This window comes from Medicago truncatula, chromosome 3, assembly GCF_003473485.1.
Source record: "Medicago truncatula cultivar Jemalong A17 chromosome 3, MtrunA17r5.0-ANR, whole genome shotgun sequence".
Classification (NCBI taxonomy): Eukaryota; Viridiplantae; Streptophyta; class Magnoliopsida; order Fabales; family Fabaceae; genus Medicago; species Medicago truncatula.
In genome coordinates this window covers 2184712-2206649 of record NC_053044.1, presented here as the reverse complement: position 1 = coordinate 2206649, position 21938 = coordinate 2184712, and the positions used below count along the sequence as shown (strand labels likewise).

Genomic DNA, 21938 nt, shown 5'->3' with positions numbered 1-21938 from the left:
GCCAATATTCCTGAGGCAAGCGTAAAAACCTTACCCAAATCTGGGCGTGAGTCGGAACTTGTGATTGAGTATCAAAGTCACTCGTCCAGCAGAAAAAAACTCATCAAGCCAGGTCTAAAATTCACCGTCCCCATAGCCCAAATTTTTCGCATATCCTCCACTATGTCGAAATGGAACTCAAAGAAGCCTCGGCCAAGCGGAGTCAATTCCCAATTAAGAATAGAAGGCCAAAGCTTACCTATTTTCATCTTTAGAGCTTGAGTGGTAAGGGGCGAATCACCTTAATGCAATAACAATCGACCTTTACGCACCGTTTTCCGCATCACGACCTTCAGAGGAGGGTTGGCAAGATGAAACTCACCGGGACCGGACAAGACTTGGGGAAACGATTTCCCAGCCTCCGGAGCAGCCACTGGCTTGGCCACTACAGCATCAAAGGATGCCATGAAAGGCCAGGGACATACCATGTCCACACAACGAACACAAAGCTGCACCTAAAACCCAACCTGTCAAACAGTACAGACCCAAAGCCAGAGAGAACAAGCTACACCCTAGCAAAACAAACACTGATAACAGAGAAAAATTAAGAGCAAATCCGAAAAACCAACATGACAGATAGCTACTGTAATCAAACAAACTCAGCAAATGTAAAACAAGCTAGAATACAGATAGAATCAGCGCTGCAAACAGACTCAGAGAGGAATCCACTCAACATCAAACAGAAAACTTCAGAAGATATAGTCCAATTAGCAAGCAACAACAAGTCCCAAGCAGAAGACCAAGCCTCAGAACTTCAATCAAACTCAGTGAGAACTCCAATCTTCAGTATGAAACAAACCACAAAGTGAAAACGAGCCCAGAAAAACTTCAGAGAAAGCTTCAATCGATTCAGAAAGCCCAAAGCAAGAACGAGACAGCAAAACCAAAGCACATACTCGTCTGAGAGCTTCGCCGGAAAAATCAGGGTCACCGGAGATAGTTGAAGACTCCGGAATAAAGATAAACCCAGAAAGAATGAGTAGAGTAGAACCAGGAACATTACCAACCCTAAAAAACGGAGAACTTCAAGCAACCCACCGCACCTGAGACCAATGACGGCACCAGCGATAGAGAGTAGAAAGCATAGGTCAATACGAACAAGAACAAGCATCAACGAACAGGAACAAGCACCAAATCATAGAGTTATGAAGAAAAACCAGTACAATAGAGCAAAACCCAGTTCACTCAATCGAACAACAACAGCAACTGAATCAGCAAAAATCAAAGCAAAATAATGGAATTGAGAGTAAGGATACGGCTCAGGAACAAGAGAGAAGAAAAAACTTGAAAAAAGAGTTCGCAGAACCATCGTCGGAGTGTTCGCCGAAAAAGAGAAGCCTCACTAGAAATCACCTCTCATTTTTCTCTTCTCTCTCCTCTAACCCATGTTTAAGGGTACAAAAAAAAATGTCATATCTCATTTATCCAGGCATTGGAAAGGAGTAAATGGAGGAATGTTAAATGGAGCAAATATGAACCCGCAGATTTATATTTTTTCAATCAATGTCCATTTTGCTTTAAAAATAATTTCTTAATGATATCCACATAAATATTAAAATCACAAAAAATAAAAACTTTTTCATCTTACAAAAAAAAAAGTGATAGGTTTCATCAAGCAAAGTCTCACCAACTCACAATACAAAGTTCTCAATTTAGTATATAGTTAAACACTCTTACTTCCTTGTTTGTAATTTAGCATCCAAAAATGTCCCTTAAAATTGCACACTTAGTCAATAATAGGGATATATTTGATTTTTAGCTTTCACGGTTAAGTGCTTTTGCTTCCAAACATCCTTCCAAAAAAGATTACAATTGTACGTAAAGACGCAGGGAAAACATTTAGGACAATAGCACATATTTGAATAGATCAAATGGAAAAATTCATCTAAAATTCACTTAAGAAAAGTCAAGGAGAACATGATGAAGCCAAATCACTATATCGGTCTTTGAGGAATCCCTAAGCTGATTGTACTGAGAAACTACCATGCTTGCTTATCCACCCTCTAAAATTGTCCTCTATCAATAATCTCTAATATTTCTAGAGGATACTCCTCCAAGTATAGATTGATTGTCTCAAATTGAGGCTCCAAGAAAATTTCTTCTTGAGAAGTACCTGCTTTTCAAACATTTTATGAGAAGAAGATCCTAATTTTGGATTATCTGCAAGCCTTGCTTATCCAACATGGCTAGGTTAAATTCCTTGAAGGTTCAAAAACCCAGACCACCTTTCTTCTTTTCCTTGCTGAGAGAATTTCACTTTATCCAAGGAATCTTACGCTTTCCTTGTTTGCTTCGCCACCAAAAACTACTATTCATGGTTTTGGTGTGATCGGACAATCCTTCGGGTAATTTAAAGCAACTCATCATGTAGGTGGAAGTCGATCGAACTACCACTTTAATCAATACTTCTCTAGCCGCAGATGACATAAAATTTCCTTTCCACCCCTTCAATTTCTTCCATACTCTTTCTTGGACAAAATTAAAGGCATGTTTCTTACATAAGCAGAAAGACCTAGATACTTGGAGTGACATTTGATAGCATTTATTTGCATCAAACCTTGGTACATGGTTTTTCTATCTTCCAGAACGTTTCGGCTGAAAGAAATATCTGATTTTTCCAAATTGATAAGTAGTTCAGAAGTATATTTGTAGTGATTTAGGATATTGTTCACAGTCTGAGCATCCTAATAAGTGTTTTGCAAATCATTAAACTATCATCTACAAAGAAGAGACGAGTAATTCTTGTGGGGCTCCTACAACAATTTGAATACCATGGAGGTTACAACTTTCTTGAGATTTCCATATTTATCCTAAAATTACTTCTGTATATATGATAAACATGTAATGAGATAGCGAGTTCCCTTGGTGGAGAGCTCTACGAGGGTTAAATTTTCACCCGGACGCCTATTATAAATATTAGAAAGAGACCGATGAGATACATTTACAGATAAGAGACAGTCATATTTTTTATTAAACCTCATAACATTCATCACTGCAGTAAGAGAATCTCGTTCTATTCGATCATAAGTTTTAGACATATCCAACTTTGACACCACACCACACCCCTTTGTACCCTTCTTTTTTCTCATGTAATGGAAATATTCAAAAGCTAGAAGAGCATTCTCAGAAATCGATCTTCCAAGAACAAAAGCGCTTTGGAACTCGCTAATTAGTCGGAGAGGACCAGTTTGATCCTATTTGCAATTGTTTTTGTAATAATTTTAAAAATCACATCATTAAAAATAAAGAAAAATATGCCTACCACCCTTACAAATGTAATTCATGTCCTTCTATTTTCTCACAAAGCAAAAACCTTCATTGTTTATTAAATAAACAACCCTTATATTTCAACATCTATAATTCTCAAACACTCATTTAACATTATTTTTTTTAAGTTAGAAACTTATAACATTTCATTAATGATAATTTATTCAATGCAATTTGGTATTTCTACCAATGTTTGAAGATGTGGCCACCTTAGATAAACTATAAACTACCTCATTTGCTTGGATCTCCTTAAAAATTCAACATTGGAATTTATATAATATTGTTTGAAAATAATTTTATAGTGATGGATAATCATCTCAAACTATGTGACATCATAAAGTGAGGATGAAAAACTATCCACCACCTTTTTAACGTGAAGCTCAAAATCAATAGATCATAAACACAACATTGTATTTTCTCTTTATATCTCTTTTTCTATTGCATCATTTATTTGTTACATTTATCTAATCACTCTATTTATCACTATCTCACAAGGTGTCGCATGGATTTTTTTTATTTTTATTTTTGTGATGGCCAAGTTTAAACCCTAGACCTTGCATATTATTATTATACATTGTCTATACCAACTGAGCTAAGCTCACGACGACCTGGATCATGAATGTAGACATAGTTTTTCTTAAATAAATATCTCATAAGATTTTTAACTTCCGTGTGTTGACCGTCTCACAGTTATCGTTACTTTTCTTTCTTGCGTGTGATGAATAAAAATGTGTTTCATTAATAAAAATGTGTTTCAAAATTGTGGGTCTAATTCATTCACTACTAGAATCTAGTGATATACCTGCGGAGTTTTCTGCGAAAATCAATCCGCAGAAATACTTGCGGATTTTCCTACTTTTGCTGAGGGATTTCTTGCCAAACGTTTTGGTCACTTTTCCTGCGGATTTCTCTGCGGAATCGTTTTATATTTTATTGTATTAATTTCTTCATGAAATTTTAAAAATATAGATTTTGAGTATCTTATTTTTTCTCTTTGCATAATGAACATGGAACATATAATATTTAAATTTAAGTTCAAATGAAATATCAAACTATTATAACACAAAAATTGACAAAAAATAATTGGACAGTGTGTGGAATAAGTTACATCCATATTTATAAATAATATTAATTTAATAATATTAGAACACAAATCCTCTTAAAAATATTAGAATAAAAATACTTACAAAAATGCTTGGACACAACGGGTCTGTTTGGTAAGCCCACTAAATGAGCTTTTAGCTTATAGCCTATAAGCTCGTTTGACAAAAAAGCTTTGTTTGGTAACACTTCCATTTTTACCCTTCATCATTTATTGTAATATAAAGTAAAATACATATGTTTTAAATATGAATGCTAGTTTTTTATGAATGAAAGATCCTTTTTTTTTTTTCTCAATTAGAAAAATATATTTTTTTTACCGTTACGTTTAAGTTTTTTTTTGTTACAATTGTTACGTTTTTTTTGTGTGACTATTTCAATATTTAATATCACTTTTTTTTTGGCGAAATGAGACGTTATTTTTGTGTGATATATCAGAATTGTAGAGAATAAGAACAAGGACAATAATTTTCTCCAACAAAAAAAAAAAATGAGAACGTTATGTTTACCTTCACAGCTTCACTATATATATATTTTTGTACAAACTATATTTTATTTATTGTTACGTTTAAACTTTTTTACACTTTATATCTAATTTTTTTAGGCAAATGAAAAAAATAATATAAATTAATATTTAGGAATTAAAAATTAATTTAATAATAATATTAAATTAACAATTTTTAATTTTTAAATATTTTAAACATTAATTGATGTAAACTTTATTAGGAATTAAAAATGATCTTTTATACAATTTTACATCTATCAGCTATTAAAACGCTAATTTTACCAAACACTTCAAGTAGCTTATCAGCTATCAGCTAGCTTCCGCTATTTTTACCAAATAGAGCCAACATGTCATGTTGAGTAGGACACATCAATAATTGATGTGAAGGTTAATTTAATAATTTCCTATTTTTCATATAAAAATAGATAATTAAGTCTTTGACAATAATATAAAAGAGACAATTAAACCCTAATAATAATTGTGCTCGTGAACTTAACTCAGTTGGTATGGACAATACATAATATATGTAAGGTCTGGGGTTCAAACCCCGACCATCACAAAAAAAAACTTGATAATGATTAAAAAAAGAACAATAAATGAAGCATTTTTTTATGTCTATTTTCCAGATTCAAGTTTCTTCGATGTCAATTTCAACATACCAATTCATTCTTTAAAAAAAAAAATTGACTAATTCATATATATAGTTTTGCTTTGGATGGGCCTCGACACGTAAACGATGAGATTACATTATTAAAAAAAATACTTTTATTTTTGTTCAAGAAAAAAAATCCTTTTATCAATAGAAAACATATTTTATATGATTACATTATTTTTTTTTAAAGAATATGATTACATATTATCATTATTTTGAATAAGATTTACATTATTATTATTTTATATTATAAATTTTTTTTGAGATGTTTTTTTATTTTTATTGAGGGATTATTATATATTTATGTTAAAAAATAAATTGATGTTATCATTTCTGTTCTTGTTTTTGTTCGTGCTCCTTCTTCCATTTCCAATCAAACGACGAGACTTTTCTCTTCTCCTCACCTCAAAACCCTAACTTCTTCATCTCATTGTCATCCCGATACGCCATCGCCGGTCTCCGATTCGCCATCATCTTATTGAGGGATTATTGTATATTTTGACTAAATGTAAAAATATAAATATTTTTTGCTTTCAAATTATAACAAAATGGTTCAAGGATGCTATTTCATGTTGCAGCATCCTACGTGCTTTGCAAATAAATTGATTTTATAACCAATATATACCTTTCCTATTCTTTATCATTTAAACTTAGAACCAACTTGAAATCCTTTTTACTGGATTTATTTACTCTTTAATTTTTACACAAACAAATTATTTGTTTAGGAAAATATTGAACTAAAGCACACAATCAATCCCAAATATCGAAGTTCAGCTCTACATGATATTTGTGAAAACAACTTATAACATATATGCAAACATGTGGCTCAGAAATCAAGAGAGAATCCATTCTCTAACTTTCAAATGAGAAACTCAAGTTTTCATATATTTCAATTGATGATGATACATGAAGGAAGTGGCCTTGTTTATAGCAATCCTAGAGGCCAGATTGTAGATGAAATAATAATAGTAATTAATACCAATGGAAATACAATCTATTAAAAATAGATATCGTCAAACATGATGACTTGTTTGCCTTAAAGTCAATAGTAGGGTGGTGGAATGGGAAAGTTGGCATCATAGGGTGGTGGACCGGGAAAGTTGACATGGTTGGGTGGTGGCTGCAAAGTCTATGCTATCTGAATATCTTGATCTATATCACGATAACGTTATTTTATGTTTTGTTATACAAATAATAACTTATACATAAAAACTTACATGATACACACTTATATTACAAGTGCTTAATTAAGTTATTAATTCAAGGCTGGGAATTCAGAAGAGGAATGCTCTGCTCATTCCTGAAAAAGTTTTGGGGATCAAATTTTGTCTTAATTTGGGCCAAACGCTTAAAGTTTCCCTTAAAGTACTTGATGCCCCAAACACTTGCTTCTGAGTAGCTTGTGTTGTCATGCTTGTTGCTACCTAAATCAAGATCCCTATAGTTGTAATATGCAGCTCTTGGAGACTTTGAAACATAAGGAGTCATGTATCCATAAAGCATTCTCATCCACTTTATATGCTTGTTGGATTCTTCAATGCTATTCACTTCCCACTTGACAAAGTATTGTATGTTGAACAAGTTTCCTTTTCTGTGAGGAAAAGGGATTTCAGATTCTGAAATTTCACTCATTTTTCCACCATATGGCTCCATTATAAGTAATGCTGATGTGTCTTCTTTTAGAAGCATTCTCCAAATACCTTCTAAACCAGCTTCTGGTATAGGTTCTTTTACATAATCAGACTTAGCTATGAATGGGCTTTTGTAGGTTACAATTCTGTTCAGCAAGAGTTCTATAGGGTCATCTTTGTTGAATCCTGCAATATACAAAACTGATTGAATCCAACTCATTTCAATGCAATCTTTATCTTGCAATCCCAATTCAGGGAAGCTCTCATTCATTATTGCGATTAAGTTATCTTTTGCTGCATAGTATGGCTTCTTGAATTTCTGATTCATGGGAAGGTGTCATAATGAGAAGAGGCTTGCTTGATGAATTCAACCATCTTGGATTTTGTTTCACTGATTCCAATACTTGTGGATACAATATGGAGGATGAGTTGATAAACAGTGTGTTTTCACTGGATTCAGAAAAGCTACTACCTATGGTTAACATGCACTGCATGAAACTTTTCTCAACTGAAGTAGAAGAAGCACAAGAGATTGAAAGAGATAGAATCAGAAAGACTGCAAGATAAGCCATCTTTAATATTTTAATACTTTCCAAACTTTTTGGTTCTAACAAGTGGTATAGATGCATGTATATATAGAACATATGTTCACTTGAGAAGGTAGAAAATAGAATATTGAACATATGTTATTAAGATATTTTACTTGAGTCAAAAGAAGGGATGACAGTGTTATTTCCAAAGCAGAAAAGAAAACGTGTTTTGTCCTGGGCACCCCAAGCAAATCTCAGCCTTGGTTTTCATAAATTGATTATGTTTCTTGTTTGTTTTGTGTTAACGCTCCGGGTCTTGGGGAAGGGGACTCTAGTAATCCGAAGTTTTGTTGGAAGGTAAGTTAAATCTGATAAAAAATGTTTTCATTAGGAATCGAATTCTGGTTCTTCCGAACAATTTCACTTTGTAAAGATCTTTTTTATTTTTATTTTCTATAAGGTGTTCATTTTAATTTGCTAATAAAATGATGTGAGAATTATAAGTGATGATGATGTGTTTATCACAATAATGAAAAACAATTCTTTTGACATTTTCATCTTCTAGAAATATTTGTGCACTTCAAAAACCTATTACGCCCGTCCCAATTATAAAGAGGTGTGTTATTTAAGAAAATATTTTTGAATGGGGACAATAGAAAATATATATAAGACAATATATGTATTGACAAAAAAAAAAAAAAAAAAAAAAGAGCAATTAAGAGAGTAAGAAAACGATAAAATTTTAAGAAAGAATTGTCTCAAAATATACGATATAAACATAAATAGTTGCTTCTATTTATGTTATGCACCTTTGTTATATTTTTTTTCAAGCCATTCGCCACGAAAACGCTTCAAATACAGGGTGGAATATAAAATCCGTAACCCTCAGTTTCATTTTGGACGGTGTCACTTCACCAAAGGTTTGACCGGTTAGTGGAGTTTGAATGCATTTTTTGACAGTTTTTAATGTGGGAGACATTTTAATTGACTGTACTTAAGACCTATGACTGATTTAAGACTATAAAAAGGCTTGAATCTTCACCAATTTCCTTCATTTTTCTTCACATCCTTTCTTACATTTTCTTAATTTTTTTTTAAAGTTTTTCAGGTAGTGTTTAGGTGTGTTTGTGGTGTCATGGTCATTGTTGACCGTTCATACGACCCCTGCAATTGCATTGCAGCTTAAGCGGGAGTCGTATAACGGATAACAGAGACCCTTGACATCAAAGAAAGACACCAATTTTTTTTATCGTATTTATCCGGATTTCAAATTCCGAAAAAACTAACAATCTGGTTCGAAAAATATTTTCCGGACCATATGTATTTTTGAAATTTTCGCAGGGCGCAGGAGAACACAGTAGGGTGGGAAAAGTAAGACTCTTTTCCTTATCCACCCTAGTGTCATTAGTTGGCCCATTGTCCACACCCCCATCGTTGCTTGGCCCACTATCCTTATTACTTTCCATAACATTTGGAATGCTGCTCTTCACCCAACACATTTTGCTCGCACCATGCAGCCATGTTAAAAATGCCCTTGCGTAAGTTAAGTCACGCTGCGTGACTTAACTTGCGCACCTTATAACCTCTGCTTGATTTAAGTCACGCACGACTTGGACAACGCTGACCTGGCACTTTCAAAGCCGCCACGTGTGCATTGTTTTAATTAAAAAAAAACCACATATAAATTAAACAAATAATTAAAAAAAAAAAGGAAGGAAATCGTGTTCCAAAATCTGATCTTCTTCCTCTCATCTCTCTCTAAAACACTGATTCTCTCTCTCCAAAACCCTTTGTTCCAAAATCTTGAAGCTTTATCACCACCATGGATTTGCTCCGATTAAATCTCTCTCGTATTCGAATTGTAACTAGTTGTAGCATTCAGGAACAGAGTTGATGAGGAAATATAAATTGAAACTATCATTATACTTTTAATAATGTAAACAGTATGTGATTGTTCTGATTTTTTTGGGAGATCATCAAATTGATAATACATGGAGTTCTTGTTCATGCATTTAAGGTAACATGTAGGAGTTATTATGTTTCGGATGAGGAGTTTTTTAAAACACTTTTTAACTGATTCAAGAATAGATATTCATACTATTAAAGATTATTCAGATATTCTTGCATTATTCATGTTGACACTGATAATATTGCATTTATAACTGCAAATTAACAAATAACTAAGCAGTTTATAATAAATATACAGATAGGAAACGATAGAGTAAGGGAGGAAAAAAAGAATTTATATGATAAATATATCATGCTATTGGATTGTTAGGGAACAATGGATGTGTAATTCTTATTCAAGTTATGTATAAGCAACATGCAACTAATATAGCTGCCTTGTTTTGTGCCCTTTATATATGTCAAAGTGCATCTGATATGCTCTTTTTTCTTTTGATAAAAACGAAACTTTCGTTTCGTTCAATAGAACATTATTTCATTATCGTGCTTGCATTGAACTACTCATCATTTTTCCACTTTTTCCATGCTTCTGTCAATGGAGCAGGTTCTTGAATCAGTGTTTTAGAGAGAGATGAGAGGAAGAAGAGCTAGAATCAGATTCCTTCTTTTTTTTTTCTTTCTTTTTTTTTTTTTAATTAGTTTTTTTTTTTCATTTATTTAATTCTTTAATTTATATGTGGCTTTTTTTATTTATTTTTAATTGAAACAATGCACACGTGGCGGCTTTGAAGTGCCACGTCAGCGTTGACCGAGTCAAAATTGGTTTAGGGGGCCAAAATTGTCAAAGATCCAATACATAGGGGGATGTTTTGTATTTTAATTCGTTAGGGGTCCAAAATCGCAACTTCTTGAAACATAGGGGGCCAAAAGTGCAATTAAGCCAAATATAAACAAAGTCGCCAATATCACCGAAACTCAAAGTCACCCAAGCAAGGGAGCTGAATGAAGAATTAGGCGACAACGCAAGCTTAGGGGAATATTTGGCAAGGGCAATGAGAAAGTTTGAAGAAAGGCCATAATTTGAAGTTGGAGCTGATAAGGTAATGCTTAGAACTGCCAACATTTTCTACCATCATACTCAGTCCAAGAAGAAATGGTATGGCTCATTCACTGTGCAATGCATCTGCAAAAGTAGACATGTTGTAATCTGGGACGATATAATTTGGTTCACTAAGATAAGGAAGTCAGAGCTGAAGCTAGTTGAAGAGCATGAAGAAGATGAGTTGGCAGCAGGCGAGGAGCATGTTGAGTAGAGGCTCAAGATCACAACGTAGACTCATTCGTCAAACTATTGACGTTAGACGAGCGTTGAATGAGGGAAAATTCATTGGTTTTAATTTTCTGGTGAAATTTTAATTCTTGTCATGTTTTAGATATTCATATGATCACTTACTGTTTCAAAATATTTTAAAAATGTTTTTTGTCTCATAGAATTGTTCTTACCTTCAATGCGGAAGGCTAGCTTACCCCCAAAGTTCAAGAACATGATAACTATTGAGGCTTATTGCAAAAGATACTCATAATAATCACCATATTCTTTTCTCTGTAGCATAATCCATTAGAATTTGAACCAAATATTTTTCACTTTTTACTATAATTCTTTCATCATGTGTGAATATCCATATTTAAATGTTGTTCCGGACCGGCATAAACTCAATGCGAATAAGTCCAACAAGAGGGCCCCAATAAAGTCAAGACCCACATTCCTCTCAAGAAGCACCAGAACGATGAAAGTTTAGGAGGCTGAACGATGGCATGCTTGAAGATATTGCTATTGCAAAAATTAGCGGGGCTATATATGTGCACTACTTAGTGTATAATTGAAAACTTGTAATCATTTTAGTATATAATTGAAATTGTGTTGTACTTTTTCATTATGAAATAAAATTTCAAATGTTTGTATGAGAACATATTTGGAGTTGCAAATCTGAATGAAGTTTAATCTTCTAATATTGGTTAATTCAAATATGAACGAACTCTAAGCAAACATAAATTTGGTAAATTCACAATTTTTTAATCTAGGCAATTTTCTGACACTTTTTACAACTTCCAAAAAATTATAAATGTAATTTTTTTTATTGTGTTTGATGATACAAAAAGTGTTACAATAACGTAACATTTTACTAGTAATTTTGAATGTTAAAGATAACACTATAAAATATAACTAAAGCTCTTTAGTAACAGGGAATTTACCCAAGAATTGTTCAAATGATTCTAAATTTAATCATTAACATTTTTTTTTTTATTTAGTAACAATTTTCAGGTGTTACTGCCATTGAGAATATGCAAAACAAAAGAAGTAACATCCCGTCATATTATGCATGGAACTGATGATAAAATAATGTTGGCATGCCATCTGGTTTCGATGCTGCGACCTGCGAGGAGCTTCAATTGCTTAGCCGCCATAGCCACTTCAACAACTGTGAACACTTTCTCTAATATTCCTTTCATGGGATTTGTCAGTTTACCTTGCACAATAAAAATGTAAGAGAGAATTGTGTTACTGCCATTTAGTACTATTTTTCTGAAGAAAAAAAAAGAGAGATATTTTGAGTAGATGCATTGTCTCATCCTCCTCAAATTAGAGTAATTTAGTTACTTAGGTTTTAATATTCACTTCTAGGACTTAAGAGTATTTTTATGAATGAATATATGTTGTGTTTTGACAGTGTAATAGCAGGTAGCAGCTCAAGTTGGAAAACTAGCTAAATGTTGTTGCGATGCTACAACATCTGAGCGCATCTGAAGTTGAACACAAAACTAGACAAAATTGTGGGCCTAGTTAAAGGAAAGTTGCTACCTAAATTTTATAGAAATCTCAATGGTATCATAGTACACCTTGGAGAGGATAAGGAGGTTCCTTAGCATAGATGATTTTTTTTTTATAAGCAAGTAAGTTGAAAAGCAAAGAGAGAACGAGAAATTCCAACGCCGTTGGCATCTCGACAAAGGTGGAGAGTAGTAGCCACAACAAAAGGAGTGGTTGTACCAGGTGACCTAACCATCGCAACGTTTGACTTTCATAAGACATTAGTTTGTTGATCTACAAGTTCTAAAATGAAAGGGTGCTGCTCATCACCATTATGTGCTATCAAGACAGATGTATCAATTATTGAATCGGTGACATTTGATAAAGGAAAGTAAAAGGAGGTGCTTGACTTTGGGGGCTGCTCAATACGATCCTTCTGAGGGGAATCCGACTCCTTCAATAATTTGGTTTGAATTTCAGTACCTTGTTGCAATGATAGTTCTGTAGGCGAGCTATGTGTGACAACATGATTGGTATTAGGGACAACACGTTCTATATTGGAGTAAGTTATTCGTTAGTAAAAACAGGCACTTCAAATGCTTTGGAACCCAAGACCATCTGTATTTTCTTTTTTAACATATTTCTGAGTGGATGTTTCGGGACAGAAGCAGGTATTTTACCATGATCAATCTTTTCCACAACCTGTGTTGGGTGCAGCCAACGCTAAGCCGTAACATCGTGACCAATCATTTGACAATGTGAACAATAATCAGGGAGCCATTCATAAACAACTTCTAACTTTTTCTTCTAACTTGAAAGCAAATTAATCTCTCTCGCTCAACCATAATTTCATCAAATATACGGTGTGAAAAATCAATGTCAACTAAAACACGAGCATAATTACCAAAAATTCTTTTTTGTGCAGCATATCAATAACCAAAGGTGTACCTATTACGCCAGCAATTTCGAGGAGGGTGCAATCGTGCCAATACTCTTGAGGTAATTCCATCAGTCCGATCCAAACCTGGGCACATGAGTTTGACTTTGAGAGTGTTTATCAAAATCATTCGTCTACTCTGAGAGCCAAACCAACCTTGGTTTCATGTTAACGGTGCTTTGTGACCAACCCAACCTATGGTCATCCACTGAACTGAAGGTGAACTCGAAGAACCCTCTTCCTAAGGTGAACTCGAAGAACCCTTTTCCAAATCTTTGACAACTTCAAGGAGACCTCTTTTTCTGTATAAGGTTTGTCACCCTTGTTAAGAACCAACCGTTCGTGAAGTTTCCGCTGAAAATCTACTAAACCCTGTTCATACACATGTTGAATTATCTTAATGCACAGTGTCTCCCTTAATCATTGGAACAGGGAGGGATTCATGTTGCACTGCATCGGCGTTCAAAACAATCCGTGCAAAGGATTTGTTGATTTATCATAATGCACAGAGTGTCTCCCTTAATCACCGGAGCAGGGAGGGATTCATGTTGCACTGCATCTGCATTCGAAACATCCTGGACAAAGGATTTGTTGATTGCTGGCGCCGTGGGAGAGGGCCTATCCGTAGAGGGAACCAAACAAGGCCAAGGGCAAATAACACCCATGTCTCCGAAGCTTGTGATCGATGGAATCAATGTTGGTTCTCGTTCAATTGAATCACAAAGCTACCTTCGTCTTATATTTAGCATAGAGCATAAAGAACAAGGGTTCCTTTACGGAAAAGATCACAAAGTTAAAAAGCAAGAAAAGGACGTTAAACTATTACATGTCTTATATAAGACCAAATTCAGCATAGGCAAGAGAGAGTTGTTAACCCTAATTCAAGCGCCAACGACCATCCCTACCTGTCACATACCATCATCCATTCTATTTTGGAGCTTTTGGAATCTATCATGGAGGAGTTGGAGCTAGTAGAGTTGATACTAAGTAAGACGATGCAAAGAACCTCAGTATGGTTGGTTTGACTTGTATTCTTCTCTCTTGTAACTTTAATTACTTTGTTAAATATCTACATTGTGACTCTTTTCATGATCTATTTCATTTCATTTTTGTTTCTTAAGCTCACCATGAGCTAAAACTTTATATAGTTAAGGAACAATGAGGTTATAGTTAATGCTTGCATTTTAGTATGTTGTAGTGTGTTTGGCTCCTTTTATCTGTTTAGGAAAATATTGAAGTCAAGAACATGATCAATCCCAAATATCGAAGTTAAGCTCTACACAATAGTTTTTGAAAACAACTTATATCATATATGAAAACGATAACTTCAGTTTATCTTTTGTCATACACAAGCACTTACATGATACAAGCTTATACTATAAGTGCTTAATTAAGTTTTAAATTCAGGGGAGGGAATTCAGAAGAGGAATGCTCTGCTCATTCCTGAAAAAGTTTTGGGGATCAAATTTTGTCTTAATTTGTGCCAAACGCTTAAAGTTTCCCTTAAAGTACTTGATGCCCCAAACACTTGCTTCTGAGTATCTTGTGTTGTCATGCTTGTTGCTACCTAAATCAAGATCCCTATAGTTGTAATATGCAGCTCTTGGAGACTTTGAAACATAAGGAGTCATGTATCCATAAAGCATTCTCATCCACTTTATATGTTTGTTGGATTCTTCAATGCTATTTGTATCCCACTTAACAATATATTGTATGTTGTACATGTTTCCTTTTCTATGTGGAAAAGGGATTTCAGATTCTGAAATTTCATTCAGTCTTCCACCATAAGGTTCCATTATAAGTAATGCAAATGTTTCTTGTTTTAGAAGCATTTTCCAAATACCTTGTAAACCAATTTCTGGTATAGGCTCTTTTACATAATCAGATTTAGCCTTGAATGAGCTTTTGTAGGTTGTAGTTCTGTTCAGCAAGAGTTCTATAGGATCATATTTGTTGTATCCTGCAAAATACAAAACTGATTGAATCCAACTCATTTCAATGCAATCTTTTTCTTGCAACCCTAATTCAGGGAAACTCTCATTCATTATTCTGATTAAGTTATCTTTTTCTCCAAGGAAGAGAGAGTTAAACATCGTTAGGATTGTCTTTGAATTTGCACCACTATTTTGAGCAATTATTCTAATGAAGAGATCTTCATGCAATTTATCTTCTATGTACTGCCACCTATGAAGGAGCTTGGTTCCTCCTTGTTCCAATGTTCTTTGAATGGTGAACACTGTAACAATTGGTGGAACTCTAACCAACCTTATCTTCCATGCAAGAACGATTCCAAAACTAGTAGCACTGCCTCCTCTAATAGCCCAAAAAACATCTTCTCCCATTGATTTTCTATCAAGAATTTTCCCATTTACATCTATAAGGTGAGCATCAACAACATGATCTGCTGCTAGACCATGTTTCCTTACCAAGGTGCCAAATCCACCTCCACTGATGTGACCACCTACTCCAACACTTGGACATATACCTGTTTGGATAAGCAGTTTAATTAATTTTGTTGTCATAAAAATGTTTATATACTAGTTATTTTTATAAGGAAAGATAAAATAAAGTCAAAACTACTTTTATATAAGCTATAAATTGTTTCATAAACTACCCTTGAGAGTTTATAGAAACAAGTTGAAAACAGCTTACAAACATGTCATAAGTTGTTTTCATAAACTATCTCAAATAGTCTTACAAGTGCTTACACAATAATACTAATAGATAAGCTCAAATAAGTCAAACTAATTAATTACCTGCAGGGAATGCATGAACTTTACTTGCTTTGGAGATTTTATAGTAAAGTTCACCTAATGTTGCACCTGCCTGAATCCAAGCAGATTCATCGGCAAGATTAATGTCGATCGAACGGATGTTGATGAGATCAATCATGATAAAGGGTGTCTTACAAAGATAAGATAGTCCTTCATAATCATGGCCACCACTAACCACTCTAATTTGCACCCCATTCTTTTTGCTGCATAGTATGGCTTCTTGAATTTCTGATTCATGGGAAGGTGTCATAATGAGAAGAGGCTTGCTTGATGAATTCAACCATCTTGGATTTTGTTTCAATGATTCCAATACTTGTGGATACAATATGGAGGATGAGTTGATAAACAGTGTGTTTTCACTGGATTCAGAAAAGCTACTACCTATGGTTAACATGCACTGCATGAAACTTTTCTCAACTGAAGTAGAAGAAGCACAAGAGATTGAAAGAGATAGAATCAGAAACACTGCAAGATAAGCCATCTCTTAACGTTTTACTACTTCCCTAACTTTTTGGTTATAACAAGTGATATATATTTTGGTTCTAACAAGTGGTATACATGCATGTATATATAGGACATATGTTCACTTGAGAAGGTAGAAAATAGAATATTGAAGTATATAGAGACTAGAGAGGACGTTATTAAGCTATTTTACTTGAGTCAAAACAAGGGGTGACAGTGTTATTTCCAAAGCAGAGAGAAAAAACGTTTTTTGTCCTAGGCACCCTAAGCAAATGTCAGCTTTGGCTTTCATAAGTTGATTATGTTTTTTTGTTTGTTTTGTGTTAACACCCCGGGGGTCCAGGGGAAGAGGACCCTATTAATCCGGAGTTTTGTTAGGAGGTAAGTTTAATATGACAAGAATTGTTTTCTTAGGAATCGAACTCAGATTCTCCTGAACAATTCGTTCAAATGGGAGTTTATTTGAGTTCAATTATTTGTTATAAATTGATTATATTAAAGATGTGAGACTTATAAGTAAAAAGCTATGAAAAGATGTTCATTTTATAAGCTATGAAAAGACTTATTTGAGTTTATTTAATTTCTATAACGTGTTCATTTGCTAATAAAAAGATGTGAGACTTATAAGTGAAAAGCTATGAAAGAAATAAGATGAAATGTTAGATACCGTTGATGTGTTTATAAAAATAATGAAATCAATTCTTTTAACATTTTCATCTTCTAGAAAATATACTATTGTGCACTTCAAAATCCTCTTACACCCGTCTCAATTATAAAGAGGTGTGTTATTTAAAAAACTATTTTGGATCTAGGACACCAAAAATATACAAGATAATGTAGGTATTAATACAAAAATTAAAGCAATCAAGAGAGTAAAAACACAATAAAAATGTAAGTGTTATGAATATTACAAGTGTATGTCCATATAGCAATTGGGTTATTGGATCATATTGTTAGCTTATTGGGCCATATTGTGTTTGCTCCCCAAGTCATTGTATTTCTCTATAAATAGAGCTCATATGTAACCTAATTATACATCACAAGAGAATAATATAATCCTCTTTCTTCTCTCTCTATTCTCTCTTCTTCTCTTTAATCTTGTTCTTGTTCTTCTAATCTTGTTCTTGTTCTTCTTATTCTAATAGTTTCATAACACGTTATCAGCACGAGACTCTAACCAACTGAGGTATGTAATTCTTTTTAATCTATTTATATGAAAATAAGTTTTAATTTTCATATCGATGATTATAGACTATACTATTATAATTCAATCAATTGGAATCAGTTTCTTAGAGATACATTGAACCACTATTATGTGAATTGTATTATATTATTGTGTTTATTTATTCCATATGCATTCCTGAAGTATTGCATAAGGATTGATCTCGTATTATAAAATCAAAGAGATCTATTATATGGTTCCTGAAGAAGTCAATATTACTCTATGTGAATTTTGGAAGAATTCAAAAGTGTGGTTCATGAAGAACTCACTAATATTCTTTGTGAATTCATGAATAATTCAAAACTGTAGTTCCTGAAGAACTAAATATTATATATTCTCTTTGAATTCCTGAAGAATTCAACAGCGTAGTTCCTAAAGAACTTAATATTTTCTCTTTGAATTCCTGAAGAATTCAAAAACGTTAATCTATGAAGGAATGATTGCTTGGATAATTATTTTATGGTTTAAATTTATTGCATAGTTCTTAAAGAACTTAAAAATCAAATCTTTATCCTCCATGAATTCCTGAAGAATTCAGTAGTGATACATGTATGAAGGATCGTACAAAAAACTTAAAAATCAACCAATTTTATTCTCCATGAATTCCTGAAGAATTCAATAGTGATGCATGGATTGCACAAATAATTGATTTGATTGTGAGTAGTTCATGAAAAAGTTCTTGAAAAAACTCATTTTCTTTTGTGAATTGGTGTGTATTTTTTTTCACCAAATTTCCATGTTTTATTGATTTAAGATTCAGTTGAAATTATCCCTTGATTTAATTATTATTTATCTTTTTAGTTTAATTTTAAAAATCTCTATTTGATTGAGATTGTTTCCTTTAATTGTAGATTATTTTCAAATATATATATATATATATATATATATATATATATATATATATATATATATATTATTATTGATTTGAAACATATCTTTACGTTTGAGTTTGTTTCAAATATAATATTAAATTAAAGATCTAATTATTTTCTTACAAAAAAATTAAGGATTCAAATTATATCAATTATCTTTTATTTGTAAATTTGATCCAAAAATTATTTTCTAAATTCTATATATTTTTACTTTTTCAAAATAAGAAACTAATTCAAAAAGATAATGTAACTAATTCCGTTTTTTTTGTCTGACTTTATGGCTCTTGTTTGTTATGGATTAATTGTCAATTTGATTGATAGACATCAATTAGAATCATGTATTTTGTTTTAGTGGATTGTCACAATTTTTTTGTTTTGAAATAAAAATTGGATAAAATCATTATTTTTAGAAGCAAATTGACTTCATGATAGAAAATTTTGATCCCATGCGATTTTGGCAATTTCAATTTCTCAACCACCAAAATTGTGTTTGGCAACTAAATTATCATGTTTTAAGTTCTTGAATTTCGGCTCATATAGACTATATAGACTCTTTTCTAAATTATAGTAGGCCAAATATTTTTTTTCAATGTAGAAAATTTTCTATACTTTCGAAAAACTGAAGTTTCTTATAAGGAGATATGTACATCTATTTGTTCTATTCAATATTTGTGTTTTCTTTTGATGACAAATAAATATTTTATTTTTATGGTTGTGCTTTCATGTAATTTGGGAAATTTTTGTGTGGATTTTGATTTAAACTTATTTATGATCCATTATCGATATGCACATAAATATCATGAATACAAATATTTGTTTTGAATTATTGAGTATGGTTATTTGATCATTGTAACAACAAATCGAATTGAATTTGATTAATTGAATTTATTTGTTGTGAAAATATATTTTTATTTGGCAAAACATTTATATCCTACCTTTTAATTTCTAGTTTGAAATTAAAATTGATTCACATAATTTTTGTGTATAAACTTTGTATTTAGTTATAAAATAAAGAAATAAAGAAATGCTATATAATTGGTTATGGTATATATTTGGTTATGATATATATTTGTGGAAGATTTGTTGTATTTTAATAATGAATCTCAACTTTTGTGATTCAATTTGGTAGTACATTATACAAAGGTTTGATTATTTTGAGAAATATTGATTCTACAATATATGAGTAAATATTTATATTCACATGTAGTGAATCAATATTGACATGATTTTTTCTCTCGTATATATAAGATTCAAGTTTATTTCATTTGAAATTGAATATTTGATTTATAGCATGATTATGATAGTTGAATTTATTGTTATTAAATTTTCTACTATAAAGTGGTTTCAATCATGCATTTTGGGGGAGCCAAAAGTATATTTCATAATTTATGATGCAAGGAATCAATGTTAGCATTGCACTTCAAAATAAATAAATTATTGAAGGCTCCCAAAGAGTTAATTTATTGTTACATTACACATTGAGATTGCATTCTCATAAAATTTTAATGTTAAAAATCTCTATATTACGAGATATACTTTGGAGAAAATAAGTGTAGTGAAAATTTTATTTTGTCTCTTATTTATAATACACTTATATTAGTGCAATAGAAGCACATATTATTGTAAACCTGAAGTTTACATATTATATTATTTGTGCAATGGAAGCACATAATATCGTAAACCATAAGTTTACAAATCATGTTTCAAATTTCAAATGGATTAGAACAAATGAATCAAATATTATTATAAAACCTGAAATTTACATATTATATTATTAGTGTAATGAAAGCACATATTATTGTAAACCATAAGTTTACAAATCGATGGGAAGACCGGTTGGGTTATCCCGGATCTATTATGATGCATAAATTATTTGAAAAAAAAATGGATATATATTGAAGAGCCAGAAGATTCTTCAATCTAGTAACTATTGTGTGTTAATAATTCCCAGATAGAGTTGACAATTTAAAAAAATGAGTCTCTCACCTATATAAGGTGTTATTTAAATTAATACATTGATCATGTGAATCACTTGGATATTATATGATTTGAATCGATGCATCAACTAAATGATCACATGTATATTCACAACCAGAAGTTTGTGAGATTATTTTCTCAACAAATTTGACTAAGAGTTTATTTTCTGAAATTTTCAGAAATCATTTGATAAGTATCATTTTTCAATTGAAATTGATATTGAATAAGCATATGCTAATAAAATGGACTGGAAGATCCATTCTTTAGACGTCTAAAGTTAATTGTATGATTGATACTTATCAGAACATACCTTATATACTCTGTTTTGGTTATGAGATCATGCCTTATAGACTCAATTTTGGAAATCAATAATTTTGTATATTGAGATATTGATATGCATCAAGCCAACACATTACTATATGTAAGTTCTCCCCTTAATTTATCATTGGTTTAAGGTTAACAACCTGATATTTTTCATCCAAGTGAATTTTTGGATGTGTTGTGTATGTCACAATTGCTCCAATATAATGCATTTGGATAAATCTTGAAAGAATATTGGGAAAATGTATTTGATATAAATCTCCATATATCTTTAATTGTATTGAGCCAACTTGTTTACAGCCTAGTAGGCTGATTATCAATTGATGGTTTGGTTTTCCCAATATTAGGGGGAGATGGTAAGCAGCTAAAAATTGTGAACCTGAAGTTCAAATAAATTATTTGAAAGGAAATATTATTGTCTCTTCTTGATCCTCAAGATATAACTCATTTGCAAAGGTAAACAAATCTTATTAGCTGCTAATGTATGCTCCAATCGAAATAGATGTCCATATCAGATAATCTAATATTGCAAATGAGTCTTCATCATGCCTGAAACATGATAAATCAATCAGTTCCAAATATAAAAGGCTTTGAATAAGAAAAGGAGCTTAAAGGAAAGATAACCCAAAACGAGGATATAGAAACTCTAAAAGAGTTTTCTGACATAATTGATTTTTCAGTTCAAGAAGAACTAATCAGGTACCTGAAACTTATAAAATATTGGTAAATTATGTCATGAATACAAGATCTCAATGGAATGAGATGGAACCGAAATGAAGTCAACGTTGATGTGTTTTTGCATATAATATAGCGCTATGTGATAAGTAATAATGAGGATCATGTGTTAAAGTCGACTAAAGATTATAGATAAAGAAAATATCTACATAATGGAAAGAGACAATTCTACTGAAATCAAACTCGTTTCATGAAGCAG

At 32.2% G+C, this 21938-nt stretch overlaps 2 protein-coding genes across 2 annotated transcripts; both read right to left on the bottom strand.

Annotated features, from left to right (window-relative positions):
• Positions 1–6824: 6824 nt before the first annotated feature.
• On the bottom strand, positions 6825–7485 carry LOC11417824 (berberine bridge enzyme-like 22). The gene has a single exon (XM_003598234.3). The coding sequence runs from the start codon at positions 7464–7466 to the stop codon at positions 6825–6827; it is 642 nt and encodes a 213-aa protein (XP_003598282.3). The 5' UTR covers positions 7467–7485.
• Positions 7486–14712: 7227 nt separating this feature from the next.
• Positions 14713–16700, bottom strand: LOC11406991 (berberine bridge enzyme-like 22). Its single transcript, XM_003598231.3, has 2 exons — positions 16133–16700; positions 14713–15861 (listed from the first exon to the last, which is right to left on the bottom strand). The coding sequence occupies exons 1-2, from the start codon at positions 16629–16631 to the stop codon at positions 14780–14782; spliced, it is 1581 nt and encodes a 526-aa protein (XP_003598279.1). The 5' UTR covers positions 16632–16700; the 3' UTR covers positions 14713–14779.
• Positions 16701–21938: the final 5238 nt, after the last annotated feature.